We start from the raw sequence: 19,603 nt of genomic DNA on the forward strand, positions 1-19,603 counted from the left end.
ATTGAGATAGATTTTTCAGGTCCCTTCAAGGTATCAGCATCTATGACATGCTATGACGTGACTCCTTTTTTCTATCCTTCCTGGTAATATTGGCAGTGGGGGCAGGGGGAATGCAGGAATGGCTGTTTGTCACCTCAAAGTGAGTCAGAGGAGGGTAGTTATTGATTTTTATTGGAGGTAGAAAGGGCAAGGAGGTGAAGCAATTCACAGAGCCTGTACTCTTAGACACAAGGCAGAAGCTCCAGGCATCTTACTAGCTCCCTGGCTTTGGGGCTATACACTTTATCTGAGTTTCAGCTTGCTCCTAGGTAAAATGGGGATAATAGTCACTGGAGAACCTACTTTCTAGAGTTATCCCAATCCTGGAGCGGGCAAAATAATGTATCTAAAGTACTTTGTGAACCTTGTAACTATGTAGCCTTTGTAAACTATGTAACCATCAACTATCCTCACCTGGGAAATCCCAGCTCCATGAGAATCAGGGGAAAGAACCCTGAATGTGCTGAAGTCAGAAGAGGTGGGTTTGAATCTAAGCTTTACCTTCTATCGCCTGCAGATACAGCTGTGCTACTCATTGTGACCCTGGGCAAGTCCTGCCCCTCTCCAGGCTTCCATTTCCTCCTTTGTACAAGGAAAGGGACAGACTAGATAGATGACCTTTGAGATCCCTTCCAATGCCAGAGTTCTGATAGGATGGGTGACCTTGGGCAAATCCTGAGCCTCAATTTCCCCATCTTTAATGTAAAGAGTTGAATAAAATGCCTTTACCAGTTCCTTCCAGCCCCACTTCTATTCTCCTATGATCTGGAACATGCCTGGAGCCTTTTCAAATACACATAATTATAGGCTTATGGTATCATGGGTTCAGAGCTAGAAGGAACCTTAGAGAAGGTCTGGTCCAAGCCCCTCACTTTATAAATAAAGAAAGTGAGGCCCAGGAGGAAAACAAATTGCCCCAGGTCATCCAGGCAGTAAGGGGAGGTAAGATTTGAACTCAGGTCCTAGGACTCCAAATTAAGTCTATTGCTTTATAAGTGCTGGTTGACTGACTGGTTAATTGAGGCAGGCCTTGGGCCTCATAAAGGCCACCAGGCAGAAAGCCTTAATGCAAGGCGTCCTGGTCCTAGTGCTACTGTTATTTAGATCCTTCACTTCCCTGCTCAGATTCATCTGGTCTTAGCATATTCTAATGAAGAAGTTATTGTCTCAATTAGGATAATAAGATTTAAGCCTACAAGAGATCTTTGTGACAGCGGAGATATAAGTAATCAGAGAAGCTAAGATTCCATGGTGGGGGGTAACTCCCCTAAACTACCCAAAAGTGCCAGGGCATTTCTCCTGGTGCTGGGAGTTAGTGGAGTGAATTACAATGCCTACCAAAATACTGTGAGGCAGCCAGAACCCAGTGCTTGTCTGTTTGTAAAATAGATGAAGGAAATGCAGGAAGTCCACATGGCTCTGCGGGATCTCCCCCTCTTGGGTCCTCTTGGTCCTTCTCGCCTCCTTCAGGACTCAGCTCTGATGCTGCCTTGTCTCTCCAGCTGCTGGTACCTCCTCCCTCAGATCACCTCCCATCTACTTTGGGTCTGTCTTGTGGGCACCTCCTTATGGGCACGTGCACCCAGCTAGAATGTAGACTCCTTCAGGGCAGGAACCGTGTTTCTGCTTTTCTTTGCATTCCCTCCTCCAGCACAGTTGCTAGTGCATAGTAAATGCTTCACAGATGCTTCTTAGCTGACTGACTTTGGGGACTATCCATCTCTCCCGTTGTATTGTGTACTTGTTCTGCTTGATCTCAGAGGGCCAACCCAGGGGTGAGGGGTTGAAGTTCCAGGTCACAGATCTAGGGTTGGAAGAGAGCTCAGAAGTTGTCACACAAGGAAACCGAAGCCTTGGTGAAGTGGCTTGCCCAAGGTGATAAACCTAGAGGTATCAGAGGCCAAATATGAACCCAGGCCCTATGTGCTTTCTACTGTACTGCACTACCTCCCACAGAGTGGAGATATAGATTAATGCTTCACACAAGACAGCTAGAGCTGTCCCAAAGTGAGACAGGCTGCCTCAGGAAGGAGTGTGGGCTCTCTCCCCAAATGTCTTTAGGCACGGGCTGGATGACAGTTTGCCAAGTCAATTGTAAGGAGGATTCCTGTCCAGGTGTGAGTTGACCTAAAGGCTTCTAAGGTCCTTTCCAGTCCCTCGATTCTATGAACGTGGGGTCATCCTCACTTGGCCTGAGACTTGGGACTCAGGTTCTTCTTTGGTAAAAAGAGGAGCCTGCGCTCAGTTCCTTCTGTCATCAGTGTCTTGTCATGCCCTATAACATCTCTGTCTCTAGAGTGTCATTGCTTCTGGGTGCCATGTTTTCCCTTCAATGGCCTCTGCTCCCTCTGCACCTCCAGGCATAGGAGATAGGACCCCAAGTGTGCCAGCAGATCCTGGGTCAGGAAGGAAAGATGTCCAAGAATGAAGGGGAGGGGTGGGAAGCCCCTGCCAGGAGCTCATGCAGAAAGCCTCATGCAGTGACTCTCTTTACTTCACAGGAGAAGGTCAGCAGACTGAAGGCCAAAGAGGCCAAGCTGGACTCAGAAAAATGGAAACTCAAGGAAGCCCTGGAGGCCTCTGAGTGCCGGGCCACCAAGCTGGAGTTGAGCCACCAGGCTACCCAAGAGCATCTTCAGCGGGCCCAGAGGAGTCTGAGCACCCGGGAAGTAGAGGTCCAGGCCTATCAGGATCAGTTGCAGGGGCTCGGAGCCCAGCTGGAGGAGAGCACGGCCAGACTGGCCTCCCGGCAGCAGGAGCTCGACCATCTGAGCCACGAGCTGGCAAGGACTCAGGAGGCAGAGAGGCATCTCAAGGAGCATGTGCAGAGCCTCACCCAGGCCCTGGCAGATGCTACCAGCAGCTCCTGCAGCCTACAGGAGGATGTGGCTCAGCTCCGCAAGGCACTGGCAGCTGCCGAATGTGACCGGCGGCTGCTGCAGGTAAGGAGCCATCTCATTATCAAAGCCGAGGCATGGCACAGGGTGCCCAGGCTGAGGCTGCCTGCTGTATCACCCCATCATGAACATTCACTAAGTGCCCACAATGTGCCAAGCATTGTACTGGGTCCTAAGGACACAGAGGAAAACAAAAACCCCAGTTCTTGCCTTCAAGATGCTTCTGCTTCTACTATAAATAGGTAGATACAAGATACAGAGAAAATAGAAGGTTACCTGGGAGGGGGAGGCACTGAAAGATGGGGGGAGGGGACAGGACAGCCAGGAAAGTCTTCCTGTGGGAAGTGGTGTTTGGCCTGTTTCCAAGGCAGTTGGAGTTAGAGTCAGTGTTCAAGGCACATGTCTTATATCACACACACAGTGACTGGGATCCCAGGCCAACAGGGGAGAGGAGGTGGGGGGCAGGGACAGTGGGTTGGTACCGTGGCTCCTTTGTGAGTCAGGAGAGACCTGTGCTGCTGCTAAGATAGAAAGCTAGACCAGGGAGCACAGCTTATGTTGGGGTATCCTCAGGTTCTTAAAGACTAAATTTTGCCTGCATTGTGAATGATCTGCGGGCTCACTGAGACACACTGCATTACGATTACAGCACTCTATTTCCAGTGCTACCCTCATTTCATGGAGTTTCTCATGACCCGAAAGGTTGGGGTATACTGTGAGGGTCACCCCACTCTCTTGTCTCAGGGCTCTCTATCATTCAGGAACCATGGGGCGATAAATGTCTGGCACCTACAAGGATACAGAGACTGACTCCCTACTTACCAGCATGCAATTCACAATATTCCAGGGTTTTATTTAAAAAAAAACCTAAGTATCAGTCCCAAAGATACATGCAAATCTCTACTCACTGACAGTCCCAACTAGGGATAATGGCTCCCTGGCAGAATGGCTCTTGGTTCTCTGCTTCTTGCAGAAGAAGGGTAAACACAGGTTGGGAATCTCTCCGTGGATCCCTCTTCTTCCCCAGGCCATTCTATCTAGATGTGTAGGACCCCTTTCATCAAATTACCCACCAGTATTTTAATGTAGTCTCCTTAGGGCAAGATGGCGGCAGAGAAATACCTCCCAAAAGATCTCTCGCTTTCTGCCAGCCCATTGGCCAGTTACCTTTCTTTTCCCTTTGTGCCAATCTGGCTCCAGATACCAAGCCCACCCATTGCTCTTCAGTTCATACTCTTGGGGTGACACTTTACTTTCTATAGTTACTCAAGTGGGACAAAGAAAAGGAAGAAGAGCTGTTCCCACACCTCCTGCTCCAACTCCACTGTTCTCTAATCCAAATTCCCCAATTTTCCTCAAGACAGTTCAAATCTGACCTTCTGCAGGAGGTCTTTCCCACCCCTCCTTCCCCATCCCTCCCCTGCCCCACTACTAGCCTATTCCCTGTAAGATAGCTTCGATTTACACTGCCTACGTCTTGTATGTACATAGATATTTGCATGTTGTCTCCCTCTTACAACATAAGTGCCTTGAAAACAGGCTTTTTTTTGCCTGTCTTTATATCCCCCACACTTCCTGTGTACCAACCTGGCACACAGAAAGTGCTTAATAAATGCTTATGGACTGACTGACAGAGAAAATTACTTGTCTGCATTCCCTAAATTAGGTAAATATGTTGCCAATATGTACACAAGACCTTCACTTCAGTTTAACTTAGCAAACATTAATTAAGAACAGATTGTGTGCCGGGCATTGTTCTGGACCCTGGGAATCTAAAGACAAACGTGAAACAGCACCTGCCTTCAAGGACCTTATGTTCTGCTGAGAGGAGGGGTGCACATGTATCTGAAGAAGTGAAGCGAAAGAATAAACAAAATGCATTCGGAGTAACTTGGGGAAGGAGATGAGGATAAAACCAGGGATGGAAAAGTCCTTGTCTATACAGACAGGGTGCCCGACCTCTGCTCCGAAGGAAACAAGGTTTCTCCAAGGTGGTGGCAAGTAGGGAGCACAGTCCTGATCTGGAGGACCACACATGCAAAGACTCGGAGACTAGAGGTGGAAGGTCACATACAGAGAAGAACAATCAAGCCACTGCCTGGAGCAAAGTGAGGGAAGCGATGTGGAAGAGGTCCACAACAGGCTCCAGGCTTTGTTTTCCTGAGCCAAACAGGCACAAAGGCTTGCAAAGGAGCTGAAGGCGGTCGGCTGGGTGGTGTGCTCCTGGCAGCCTTGCTCTTTACTTCATCTGGGACCCAGAACTTTAAAAGCAGAATCCCAGAGTCTCAGAATAAATCCCCAAATTATAGTCTCCAAACCCCAGGATCTCACATTCCCTGCCTCTCAGCATCTCAGTGAGAATCACCGAGCTATGGAGATCTGAATCCCAGGACCACAGAAGCAAAAGAATCCCAAGTATTTCAGAATCCCCAAGTCTAAAAGCCAAACGACATCACATCTCCAAATGTCACTGTCAGAATCGTCCCTGACTGTATCTCTGAATCAGAATCCCAGGACCCAGATTCCAAGCATCATAGAACCTTGGGAATGAAGAATACCAGAATTCTCCAACAGGATCCCAGAATCAGTTACAAAATCTCAGGATCATCCCAGAATCAGAACCCGAGAATCTCCAAATCACAGAACACCAACAATCTAGAATTTTCGAATCACAAGATCTCAGAAACAGAGTGGGGGGTCAGGGGGATCTCAGAATCCCAAAGTGTTAGGACTCAGAATACCAAACTCTTAGAAACAGAGACTTCAGAAACATGACTCAGATGTCATAACAGCAGATGCAAAGAACCCCAGGATTGCTGAAGCACGGTGCCTCCGAACCAGAGCGTTACAGAACCTCAGAATTAGAATCACAAAGTCAGAGACTGTCAGAATCAGAGATTTCTTGAATCACTAAATCTTAGAAATGAAAGGCTCCTCAGAGGCCATCTAATTTAACTCGCAACTGACCTGTATACCTGATAAGTGGCCATCCAGCCCCACCCGAAGGTCTCCAGTAATAAGCATTTCATAACATCCTAAAGCAGCCAATTCCACTTGGGACAGTTCCGGTTGTTAGGAAGTTTTCTTCCTTGTATCCCAAATCTGCTTCTCTGTCACTTCTATCTAGGTCTCGTGAGCCGCACAATAGAAATCCAATACCAGACCTTTACCTTTTTTCTCTCTTTTTCTTCTCTAGGCTAATGCCATAATTAATCAGTGCCTCACAGCTGATCAGGACTAGGGCTGGGGGTGGAGGTGGGAAGAGCAATGCCCAATTCCTCCTCTCATTACCAAACATTTGCCCCTAACTAGAACCATCTCAAATGCCCTGTGAGAAGATTCTAGTCCTTTAGAGGAGAATTGTTTGACTTGGAGGGAAGAGAAAGATGGGCAGATCTGAGTGGGCTGCATCTGGATGGGGAAAGGGAGATCAGAAAAGTTAGATGAGGGGTTTAAAAAGGAGAATGGAAGGGCCACAAAAGACAGGTTCTTGACTCTTTTTTACAGACTCATAGAATGTGAACTCTGGAAGAGATTTTAGAGATCAGCTAGGCTTGCCAGAGCTGGTGTGACATGTGTGTACATGTATGGTAGACATGAGCGCATGTATGTATACGTATCCCACAGGATGAACAGACTGTATCAACACTGAGGAGATACACACATACACAATGCACACATTTATGTACACTTGGGGTTTGGACCTCCATGCCAGTCCAGAACTCCAAGAGCTGCCTATGACCCAGAGATTACGGGAAATCGGCTAGTATGTGAGGCATTGTCTGAGAGCCAATGCAGCCCAGAGCAGAATGTAGTGGATTCAAATCCTGCCTCAGCCACCTGGAAAAGTCACTCCCACATTTTAACCCTCAGTTTCCCCATTGGAGCCATGAGCTTCTGTCCGTTAAAGCGACACATCATTGTGTCATAGCTCTAGAAGGGCATCAGAGGCTGTCTCATCCAGTCCTGCCCCTTCCTATTGGGGAAAGTACAAATAGTCAGAGGTGATATCGGAGCCTGCTCCCCTCCGAGGCCAGCACTATTTCTTCCCTGGGCTCTAAATGTAATCTGTCATTATGATGTATCAGAGACAAGCCTTGAACCCAAGTGTTCCTGGCTCCAAGGCCAGCCATCGCTCATCCGTGTCACTTTGCTTCTCAAGGGATCTATTTTCTAAATGAGATAACCTCGACCTCAAAAAGTCACATGACTCACTCACGCTCCCAATAGTCAGCAAATGGCAATAGGAGCCAAGGACTCCCACGGCCCGGAAAGAGCTCATTGCATCGCACCCCCCCCCCCCGCCTTCCTTAAGAGGGTGCCAAAGAAGGACGAGCTACGATCCCACACTCTCGGCAATAAACGTTTGCTGCCTTCAGCCGAAAGCCCAGAGCACCTGGTGTTACTTAGTTGAGGACAGAGAATGGTGTGGATTGACTTAATTGCCCTCCAGGGTATGAAAGATTATACGTGCCAGGTTTGTGTGAGCAGACCCTGTGCCAAAGTCGTGACCTCAGTTTTCTCCAAATCAACCAGCTTCCCCCTTCAGACTAGCCTCATCCAATTTCTCCAAATCACTTCATCTCTTCCTTAAATCTTGATGCCCTGCCCTCCCCCACCCCTAGCCTTCTAACCCCACCCTGCCCCAACCAGAGGAGGAAGAGGAGGAAGGGGCCAAGAGAAAAGACTGAAGAGAGGGACAATGAGCACACACCCCATCACCACCACCATAGCGGCCTCCATCTCCCTCTGTCTCATCTTGAGAGTTATCACCAGAGAGTGCAGACAATCCCTCCATGATAACGTCTGGAGAGACACAAGAGGCCATCTAATCCAGCTCCCGCATATTTCTGATATGGAGACTGAGGTTCAGAGAAGGAAACCGACTTAGGTCCACTTCTAGTTAGTGGCAAGCCTGGGACCATTCTACATTCTAATGCCTACTCTTCTGGAAACTCATTCCCACGCTGGTTCTCCATCATTCTGTGATGAAGGATGATTTGTAATCTTTCCCCCTCTTGGTCTATCCTGCTCTGAGAAAAGGAGATAGTTTAAGCTGATGTTGCCTCGGCAGCTGGGCTCTGCCTGGTGAGTACAAGGATTTGCTGGCCAGCGCAGCTTCTGCACTCCTTGGGACCTCTTGTTGTGGTCATTTTTTCAAAATGTCAATTACCCTTCTCTGATTATCTGGTGATAATCAAAGTCAATGTCTGTATGTTCATCCATTTCCTACTTTTCAGGCAATAGCCTGTTTAAGAAGGTCAGGCAGGAGATGTGATGGCATTCAATGTCTTCTCATTTCTACTAAGTCAACTATAGGAGTGCGCACAGATGGCTCTTTCTAAAACAATTCCCTATGTCACTAAGTAAATAACTGGTTTCATAACTTTTAAACGCAGTACCTGGGACACCTCCCGTTATATGAGAACCCCAGAAATGCTACCTTAGATTTAAGATATCCTATAGGTCTGCAACCACTCAAATACATAGTCCAAGAGCTCCCACCAATATGTTTACTTTTACTGATTAGTCAGAGGACAAGTAATTCAAAAAAAGGTATTTAATGAAAAGGTGTAATAAGAGAAGTGCCTATAGAATGTTTCCTCTGTGAACCTGTGTCAATCTCTTCTACAAATAGATGCACCATCAATGATAAGAGAGGACCCAGATATCACATGGGAGAGGTACACATGTAGGGAGCATATGTGTTTAAGGAATAGATGTGAACAGTACTTATGTAGAAGCATGTGTGGCCAGAGCATGTATACAGATGGGCACATACATAAAGAACATGCATGTCAAATCCCAGTACACTTGCTCCTTGACAACTCACATCTCTTCTGCTTCTTTTTCATTGTCCGCCACATGGTAGGCACTTAGTAGATTCTTTTCATGCATGTTATCATCTTCTCTAGAATGACAGAAACTGTCTCCCCAATGCTTAGTGAAGACCTTAGCACATAGTAAGCATGTTTTTCACTCATTCCTTCATTCAAACACTCATTATCAGGACTCTCACACCAATGCCTCCCAGGGTTGTTGTGAGGAACAAATGAGAAAACTCAAGAAAAGGGTTTCGCAAAACTTAAAGTACCATAGGAATGCAGATTATTGTTATTAATTATTATATTCAAAATATTATAAAATATATAGAAAATAGTCATTAGAAAAGGATGAGATAAAGATGAAATAATGTTTGATCATAAAACCACTAGACAATATTGGGGGTAAACAGCCAAATTTCTTTTTACTTGTAGGGGCACATTATCCAAAAAGTTTGGACGCCCTGTTATTAGTGTCCAGAAATATAAGAAATGCTTTCATATATATAGCAATGCTTCCCAGGATTCTTATGAGGTTCAAGTAAGATTACATGTGTATGCTGCTTTGCAAATCTGAAAGTACTATATACATGCTAGTATCATACATATATAATCATCTATATAGTCACTCAGCTCACCAGGAAGCATTGATTTAGCACCTACTGTGTGCCAGGCACCGTGCTAAGAGCTAAGGAGGGCAGAAGGAGAGAAAAGGGAAAGAGGGAAAGGGGAAAGGAGACCCTGCTTTTCCCTCTGTCCTCAGGGACCTTTCACCTAGGGCCTCCAACCAGGACTAGACAACCACCGGCCAGAGATACAAATTTCTATTCATATTTCAAATCTTGATCTTAAAGAGGATGCCCCAAATGCCAATGTTAGCCCATTTTGCCTAACTGCATGTGTGTGCCCATAACCCCCGTGCCTCCCCTGTACGTAATGTAATACCTATTCTGAAGACCTTAATTAGATGATATTTCCAGCCCAATCCATGGTTTCCCCAAAATTGGGCAAATCATTATATCATAAAACTTCTTAATGAACTGATCTTTGACTTGTCGCATATTCCCACCCTCTCCCCCTGCCGGGACATTGGGATCATTCAAAGGTCAGCATTAAGATTCCGGTACATTGGGCACCAATATTTAGAAGTCATTATTCCATCACTTTTTTATATTAAATTTTATTTTATTTTCAAATGAAGCTTCACCTTCTGTCCCTCCCACCTCCCCACTCTCACCCCCATTGAGAAAACAAGAAAAACAAAGTCCTTGTTGCAAAACTAATCCCCACATTGGCCATGTCCAAAAAATATACATCTCTATCTTCCTCTGAGTCCATTGCTCTCTATTGGTGGGTGGGTGGCATGTTCCATCACAAGCCCTCTGGAATTGTGATTGTTAATTGTGTTCCTCAGAGTTCCCAAGTCTTTCAAAGTTGTTTATCTTTACGATATCGGTGTCCTGGTAGAAATTGTCCTCCTGGTTCTGCTCACTTCATTCTGCATCAGTTCATACAACTCTTCCCAGGTTTCTCTGACACCATCCCCTTCATCATGATGCCATTTCTAAAGACATTCATCTTGTGCCAGGGAATCTTGCAAAAAAGATCATACATTCTGAACTGGACAGGACTTTTATGGGATAGAGTCAACCTCCCTCATTTAAAGATGAGGAAACAGAGGCCAAGAGAGTTTAAAAGATCAGACGGTGAGGTCCGAGAGGGCATGGTATACCCAGCACTTAGCACAGTGCTTGGCACACTGAAAATGCCTGAAAAATATTTGTCAACTTGTCTCCTCAAATACTAAGTGTCTGAGACAGGGTTAGAGCTGGACTTGAACCTAGCATTCTATTCACTAAGCCACCTGGCATGCTAACCCCTGGAGATCTGGGGTTTGAGGGCAAAGAGAAATCACCATCTCCACACCATAATATCTTCCCATGTTCCCAAGAGCCAGATTTGTTGTAAGCTGAAGTACAATCACGGCGTTTACATTGATTTCCTCTGTAGGAACATCTGGACTCTGCCCGCCAAGCTCTGTGTGACAGCAAGAGACACAGCCATAGCCTGGCAGAACGAGGGAAGCACCTGGAGAGCCAGCTGGCCCAGATGGAGATGAGGTGCCAGGACCTGGAAGGACAGCTGGAGCATCTTCAGGAGGTAAGGAGGGGAGAAGAAGAAGGAAGATGGGGCCAAAGGGGACCAACACAGGAAAAGGGCATAGGGGGAGAGGGAAAGCAATGGAGTGGGCAGAAGGAGAGAAAAGGGAAAGAGGGAAAGGGGAAAGGAGACCCTGCTTTTCCCTTCGAGCATCATGTCAGCTGTATTTATCCTCTGTTGAATTTCATCGTGCTCACTGTGGCCCAGTGGGATTCTAGCCCAATGAAATCCCTTCGCATTCTGACCACCACCTATGGTATTGGCTGTCCCTCCCAGCCTTGTGTCATCTGCAAATGTGATGAACTTGTCAACTCTCCTTTCATCCAAAATACTGACAGGAACGGTGACTAGTATGGGATCCCTGAGGCACTCCACTAGAGACCTCCACAAACCCTTCGTTTTGGTTGCATCATTTCCTGAAGATCTCAGGCATACACACAAGGATATAAGTCCTAATCCCCAAAGAATACTGACCTAAATCAGGAATCACAGCTAGCATTGCAATATTCATTTTTGTCAAATATGATGCCAAGTTCTGTGATAAGGCATGTTTGAGTGTCACGGAGCACCATTATCTCAGAAGAACCTGAATTGCCTGTGTTCTGGGGGAGCAGGTCACAGTGAGTTAAAAGGGGCTACAAGGTATTACAAGTGAAAGTCTTTGTATGGTAAGTGCCAAAAAAAAATCATCAAGGCCACAAATCCCTGGAAAAGATGGTGGCTCATGTCATGTTCTGTGCAGAGGAAAGGAAGTCCAGCCTTTGCTACTGAGCGTGACTTTGAGTAAATCAGCCACCTTCCCTGAGCCATAAAATTCAGAGACTGCCCTCAATGGCCTCTCGGATGATGGAGACATAGCAGGTGGACAGAAGTGCTACCCAGGAAGAAGAGCTCTAGAACATTAGCTAGAACCCATGGGCAGGAGCTTTGATGTAATGAATAGGGTGGTGAATGTAAAGTCAGAAAGACCTGAGTTTTATTCCTGCTTCAGATATGTCTTTGCTGTGAGACCCAGGGCAAATCATATAAGCTCTTTATGCCTCAGTTTTCCAATCTGTAATATGAGGAAGCTTGGATTTGTGAGCATCGAAGATCCTTTTCAGCTCTAAATCTTATCCTATAACTCATATATATTTTTAGGTTATCAATAAACACTAATTTAACTGTTGCTACTCCAAGCATGACAACTTTGCCCAATGACTAACAAGTTAATACACTATCAGCTGGGTGGTGCAGTGGTTAGGGCCAGGCCTGGAATCAGAAAGATCTTTTTTTCAAATCTAGCCTCAGACACTTCCTAGCTGTGTGACCCTGGGCAAGTCACTTCACCCTGTTTGCCTCGATTTCCTCATCTATAAAATGAGCTAGAGAAGGAAAGGGAAAACCACTCCAGTATCTCTGCCAAGAAAACTCCAAACAGGGTCACAGAGAGTCAGATCTAACTGAAAATGACTCAGCAACCACAACAAAACACATGTATGTGGGTGTCCCTCCAGAAGACTGGGGAGATCTGGCAGGTGTAATTCATGGGAGGTCATGGGCAGGAATCCCAAGGATGGACCCCATCATTCATTCATTTTTTAAGTGCCCACTGTGGGCCGCAGATTGGGCTAAGCACTGGGGACTCTAGGAAAGACAAAAACAGTCCCTTTCGTCAGGGAGCTCCCAGCTCATGAGGGAGATAAGGTACAAGCAGCTGGTTATGATAGAGATAGAATAAAATGGAGATGTTGTCAGGGGAGGATGGGGCAAGGCCTCTTGCAAAGGTGGGACTTGCAGGGAGCCGGGGAAGCTGGGAGGAGGAGAAAGAGAGCTCCAGGCATGAGAGGGCCAAAGAGGATGTCCGAGTTGGGAGGTGGACGGTCCTGTTCAAGGAAGAGCCCAGAGGCTGGTGTCCCTGGATTGCAGAGGACAGGAGAGGGCTGGGAAAGCCATCAGGGGCCAGGTTTATGAAGGGTCCAGGCTTGCAGAGCCTGGGGATCCCAGGACACAGCATGGTAGAATGGTCAATCGAATACTGCATGTGAAATCAGGAAGAAGTGGGTTCAAATCCTGCCTTAGACCCTCATTAGCTGTGTAACCTCAGGCGAGTCACTTTCAGTCTTTGAGCCTCAGTTTCCTCATCTGTAAAATGGGGGAAATTGCAACATGTCCCTCACAGGGTCAAAAAACAACCAACCCAAAATCCCTACGACTTTCTCACTGACTGCCTAAGATCATAGACTTGGAGCTGGAGGATCTTACAGGCCATCCCCTCCAACCACTGCATTTTACAGAAAACTGAGGAGGCCCAAAAGAATATTATTGATATCATCATCAACAGCAACAAGCATTTATTAGGCACCTACTGTGTGCCAGCACCTGTCCTAAGTTCTGGGTATAAAAATAAGGTGAAGATGACTCATCCCTGGTCTCCCAGGAGAGGCTGATGGGATGGGTCCTTCTAAGAGAGTCCATGCTGGCATTTCTCTCTTCTCTGCCCCAGATGGTGCACAGACAGAGACAAAGTAAGGAAGAGGCCTCAGCCTCCGCCCAGAAGCTCCAGAGGGAGAATCATGCCCTGCAGGAGAACATCTCCAGCCTGCAGAGAGCTCTGAGCCGTCTAGAGAGGGAACACAAGGAGATGGAGCGGTCTGCTGTCCAGCTGGAGAAGGACAACTGTGCTCTGAAGAGAACCCTCTGTAAGGTATCGAGGAAAGCAGAGACTGAAAGGCACCTATAAGACAAGATCTAGGTGGGAGCCCAAGCAATTCCGTGGCCAGGCTGCCGAGGAGCACAGGATGGAGCCACGGCAGGGTGGCCATCCAGTGCCAGTGTGGCCGTCGAGGGCCCGCGGCACTCCAGTAGCTTTTACTTACGGGACTGAAGTTTACAGCCTCCTCAGGAAGAAGGCATTGTCTGCATTTTACAAATGAGAAAACTGAGGCTCAGAGAAGCCAGATTTTCTGGCTCCTGATATATCCTTTCTCTTTAGAGAGAAGGGTGTCATAGTGTGGAATTGTAGAAAAAGCAGATGGCTTGGAGTCAGGAAGACCCAAGTTCCAATTCTGCCTGATCCCTCCAGCTGTGTGGTCCTGGGCAAACCATTTGACCTCAGTTTCCTCAGCCCTCGAGTGGACATAATACCTGTGGCACCTACCTCACAGGGTTGTTGTGAGGCTCATGCAAGACACTATCTGTCAAATGTGCTATAAAATCTATCTTTGCAATTCGGCATTCTGTGAAGACGTCTTACTTCAGCACCTTCCCAAGAGTGAGGATTCTGAAGGAGGCAAGGCAGGTGTTCAGATATTTGGGTAGGATCTGGGATTTCAACAGCTCTGTGTGTTGGGGCAGCCACAAAAGTTCATCTGATCTTGGGCAGCAGTGAGAAGGATCATGGGGTCATCACCTTCTAACCAGAAGAGACCTCCTTGAACCCTCTCACCATACAGAAGAGGCAGCTAAGACCCAGAGAGGAGTTTAGTTACACAGGTGGCAATGTTACAGGTGGGATTCTCACCTCCAGGACCAAGGACAGATAAGTCCCTCTGCCCTGGTCAGATGCCAGCCGGAGTATTGTGTCCATTTCTGGGCAGCAGAGTTTTAAATGACTCCAGTAAGCTGGGGAGTGTCTAGAGAAAGGCTTAGTGAAGTTTAGTGAAGGACCTTGAGCCCAGGGCATAGGAAGGAACTGGGAACAGCATTTAGCCTGGAGAAGACTAGGAGGGAACCAAGTAGCTTTAAGTATTTAAAGGGCTATCTGTCATGTGGGGAAAAGAAAAGGAAAAAAAGATTAACTATATATTCTGTTGGGTGCCAGAGGGCAAAACCAGGAGTAGTGCATCTCAAAGAGGCAACTTTAGGCTAAATTCAGGGAAAACTAGCAGAATAGGCACCCTCTCACTGGCAGAGGCCGAATGACCCTCATCAGGGTGGATTCCTTCGGTGTCTGGTTGGACTCCATGCCTGCCCAAGTCCCTTCCAGTTATGAAATTCTGTGATTTTGTGGCACTGAATCAAGGAATTTAGCCTGGAAGAAAGAAGAGAGAGAGAGAGAATGCAAAAGTTTGTTTTCAAGTGTTCCAAGAACTATCAAGGGTCTAGACTTGTTTTGCTTGGCCCTGGGGGGCAAAATTAGTCACAGTGAGTAGTTTTGGTGTAAGGAAAAGCTTCCTATCAGTCTGTCAATCAAAAAACATTTGCATGCCTGTTGTGTGCCAGGTCCTACGCTCAGTGCTGGGGGTGAAATGGCTGTAGTGGTTCTGACTTCAGGGAGCTTATAGTCTACGGAGGAAGGTGATACGTACCCAAGAATTCAATGACTTTTCAGTATTCACCTCAAAGCAGTCAGTGCATACGTTATTCTTCTGTTCCCCTTTCTCTTCACTGTATCACTTCATACAAGTCTTCCCATTCTTCTCTCCATCTCATGGCATGGAAACAGCCCATTACATTCCTGTTGTCCCACAAGCTGTTTAACCATTCACCAATCAGCAGGCTCTACCACAAAAATAAAAGAACAAGAAAACTGCTGCAGTAACCACCAAGTCATACACAGGCCCTCTGGGTCGTGGCTCTCCTAGAAGCAGGATCATTAGGTCAAGGATATTCCTAGTTTAGTGATTTTTCTCAATTAATTATTTTCCTTGTTTTACAAACTTGTCAGAACAATTTGGATCAGCACTAACGCAGCATTAATGGTTTGTCTTCCCAAAGCCCCTACAACATAGACAGTGAGCTTTTTTTCATCCTCTTTGCCGATTTTCTGGGTGTGAGGTGGCACCTCAGATTTGTTTCCATCAGCATTTCCTGTATTATTGGTGACTTGGAGTAATCTTTCTTTTCAATTTTTTATTTATTTTTTATTAATTAATTAGTTTTTGTTTTCAACATTCACTTCCATAGGATTGTGAGTTCTAAATGTTCTCCACTTCCTTCCCCTCCCCCATCCCCAAGATGGCATGCCATCTGATACAGGATCTACATATCCATTCATACGGAACACATTTTCACATTAGTCATGTTGTAAAGAAGAATTAGAACCAAAGGGAGGAACCACAAGAATGAAGAAGCAAACAAAAAAGAGAGAGAGCAAATAGTCTGCTTCGCTCTGCATTCAGCCTCCAGAGTTCTTTCTGTGGATGTGGGTTGCATTTTCCATCATGAGTCTTTTGGAGTCGTCTTAGATCTTTGCATTGCTGAGAAGAGCCAAGTCTATCAAAGTTAGTCAATGTGGTTGTTACTGTGTACAGTGTTCTCTTGGTTCTGCTCACTTCACTCCACATCAGTTCATGCAAGTCTTCCCAGGTTTTTCTGAAGTCTGCCTGCTCATCATTCCTTATGGAACAATAGTATTCCATTACATTCATATACCACGACTTGTTCCGCCATTCCCCAATTGATGGGCATCCCCTCGATTTCCAATCCTTTCCCACACAAAGAGAGCTGCTATAAATATTTTTGTACATGTGGCTTCTTTTCCCATTTTTATGATCTCTCTGGGATACAGCCCTAGAGGTGGTATTGCTAGGTCAAAGGGTATGCACAGTTTCATAGCCCTTTGGGCATAGTTCCAAATTGCTTTCCAGAAGGGTTGGATCAGTTCCCAACTTGGAGCCATCTTTCATATTGCCACTGAATGAATGAGCAGATACTTACTGAGCCCCTTGGCTCTGTGCTGGGCACCATACTATGAAGGATGCAGGGAGAAATATAGCAAAGAACCATGATTCCAAGTGTTTATTATATAGTCAGAGATTAAGATTCATACCCAAATAACTACACTATCCCTCTGAGGCAAGGGTTCTTAATGCAGAGCCAAGAATTTTTTAAATTTGGATTTTTTAAAATATGTATTTAGATAACCATATTTCAATATAATTGGCTTCCTTTGTGTGCCATTGTGAGAGGTACCAATGGAATGCGGTGGGAGGCATGATCACCTCAGTTATTGACTGATCTACATGGCCTCAGATCCACCCAAATCTGAGTTCTAAGTGGTCTGAGAAGTCAACATGGACACGATCATACCATCTGAGATTTTAGCACTAGAAGGCACCTTCAAGGTCATCAAATCCAATCCCATCTTTTTATAGTTGAGGAAAACAAGGCCCAGAGAGGATGTTCATATGGAATTTTAAGATTTACAAAGCACTTTACATACATCATCTCACATGATTATACAGGGGTGGAGTTTTAGGCAGTCAGCCTGAAAAAAAAAACTAGACTGAGGCCACATTATGGAGGGTCTTAAATGTAGGGTAGGTGTGAACTTCCTCTAATAGGGGAGGGTATGTGTACCCCAGGAGATAGAAGAAACTTGTCCAGTGGAATGGGGAATATTTGATAAATAACTATCCTATCCTGTGGAAATTAATTAATCTCTCTATTGCTTCTGTACATGGGCATGGTGAACTCTGGAATTTATGTCCTTTCATACTGAATAGGAAATACAGGGAAAGTTTACTGACATCCAAGGGGTTCAAGGACTGGCAAAGGTTGGGAACTTCTTCTATGGGCACTTTGAAGTCAGACTATTTTTGAGAAAATCAGCAACAGTCTGCAGTAGGGAGATGAATCTGGTGAAGGTTAATGGCAAGGTGGATGAAGTGGGGACTCAGTTGGGTGAGTATTGCTGTAGTGCACACTGGAGATGATGAGGACTCAGCTATGGTGGTGAGATGGGGATTCCGTTGAGGCATTATTACTGTAGCACACACAAGGGATGACAATGACCCAGACTGTGGTGATCAGAAGGAGACTCAGTCTGATGTTGTCACTGTAGTCACACTGAGATCATGAGGACCCAGACTGTGGCGATGAGGAGACTCAGTCTGGTGGTTGTCTCTGTAGTGCACACCAGAGATCATGAGGACCCAGACCGTGGTGATCAGAAGGAGACTCAGTCTGGTGGTTGTCTCTGTAGTACACACCAGAGATCATGAGGACCCAGACTTTGGCGATGAGGAGACTCAGTCTGGCGGTTGTCACTGTAGTACACACTGAGATCATGAGGACCCAGACTGTGGTGATCAGAAGGAGACTCAGTCTGGTGGTTGTCTCTGTAGTGCACACCAGAGATCATGAGGACCCAGACTGTGGTGATCAGAAGGAGACTCAGTCTGGTGGTTGTCTCTGTAGTACACACTGAGATCATGAGGACCCAGACTGTGGTGATCAGAAGGAGACTCAGTCTGGTGGTTGTCTCTGTAGTACACACCAGAGATCATGAGGACCCAGACCGTGGTGATCAGAAGGAGACTCAGTCTGGTGGTTGTCTCTGTAGTACACACTGAGATCATGAGGACCCAGACTGTGGTGATCAGAAGGAGACTCAGTCTGGTGGTTGTCTCTGTAGTACACACCAGAGATCATGAGGACCCAGACCGTGGTGATCAGAAGGAGACTCAGTCTGGTGGTTGTCTCTGTAGTGCACACCAGAGATCATGAGGACCCAGACTGTGGCGATCAGAAGGAGACTCAGTCTGGTGGTTGTCTCTGTAGTACACACTGAGATCATGAGGACCCAGACTGTGGTGATCAGAAGGAGACTCAGTCTGGTGGTTGTCTCTGTAGTACACACCAGAGATCATGAGGACCCAGACCGTGGTGATCAGAAGGAGACTCAGTCTGGTGGTTGTCTCTGTAGTACACACCAGAGATCATGAGGACCCAGACTTTGGCGATGAGGAGACTCAGTCTGGCAGTTGTCACTGTAGTACACACTGAGATCATGAGGACCCAGACTGTGGTGATCAGAAGGAGACTCAGTCTGGTGGTTGTCTCTGTAGTGCACACCAGAGATCATGAGGACCCAGACTGTGGTGATCAGAAGGAGACTCAGTCTGGTGGTTGTCTCTGTAGTACACACTGAGATCATGAGGACCCAGACTGTGGCGATCAGAAGGAGACTCAGTCTGGTACTGTCACTCTAGTACACACTGAGATCATGAGGACCCAGATTGTGGTGATGAGGAGACTCAGTTGGGTGTTTGTCACTGTAGTACACACCAGAGATCATGAGGACCCAGACTGTGGCGATGAGGAGACTCAGTCTGGCAGTTGTCACTGTAGTACACACTGAGATCATGAGGACCCAGACTGTGGTGATCAGAAGGAGACTCAGTCTGATGTCGTCACTGTAGTCACACTGAGATCATGAGAACCCAGACTGTGGTGATGAGGAGACTCAGTCTGGTGGTTGTCTCTGTAGTGCACACCAGAGATCATGAGGACCCAGACTGTGGCGATGAGGAGACTCAGTCTGGTGGTTGTCTCTGTAGTACACACCAGAGATCATGAGGACCCAGACTGTGGAGATGAGGAGACTCAGTCTGGTGGTTGTCTCTGTAGTGCACACCAGAGATCATGAGGACCCAGATTGTGGTGATGAGGAGACTCAGTCTGGTGGTTGTCACTGTAGTGCACACCAGAGATCATGAGGACCCAGACTGTGGCGATGAGGAGACTCAGTCTGGTGGTTGTCTCTGTAGTGCACACCAGAGATCATAAGGACCCAGACTGTGGTGATCAGAAGGAGACTCAGTCTGATGTTGTGACTGTAGTCACACTGGAGATCATAAGGACCCAGACTGTGGCAATGAGGAAACTCAGTCTGGTGGTTGTCACTGTAGTACACACCGGAGATCATGAGGACCCACACTATGGTGGCAGGGTAGAACAAGGTCCTCAAGATGACTGAGG

At 46.6% G+C, this 19,603-nt stretch overlaps 1 protein-coding gene across 1 annotated transcript in view; it reads left to right on the forward strand.

Moving 5' to 3' along the window:
- Positions 1-13,640, forward strand: part of CROCC2 (ciliary rootlet coiled-coil, rootletin family member 2) — a 124,574-nt gene extending 110,934 nt beyond the window's left edge. The window contains exons 30-32 of the mRNA XM_036757719.1: positions 2,541-2,981; positions 10,769-10,918; positions 13,404-13,640. Of these exons, the coding sequence (XP_036613614.1) occupies positions 2,541-2,981; positions 10,769-10,918; positions 13,404-13,640 (828 nt within the window). The remainder of the gene's footprint in view (positions 1-2,540; positions 2,982-10,768; positions 10,919-13,403) is intronic.
- Positions 13,641-19,603: the final 5,963 nt, after the last annotated feature.

This window comes from Trichosurus vulpecula, chromosome 4, assembly GCF_011100635.1.
Source record: "Trichosurus vulpecula isolate mTriVul1 chromosome 4, mTriVul1.pri, whole genome shotgun sequence".
Taxonomy (NCBI): domain Eukaryota; kingdom Metazoa; phylum Chordata; class Mammalia; order Diprotodontia; family Phalangeridae; genus Trichosurus; species Trichosurus vulpecula.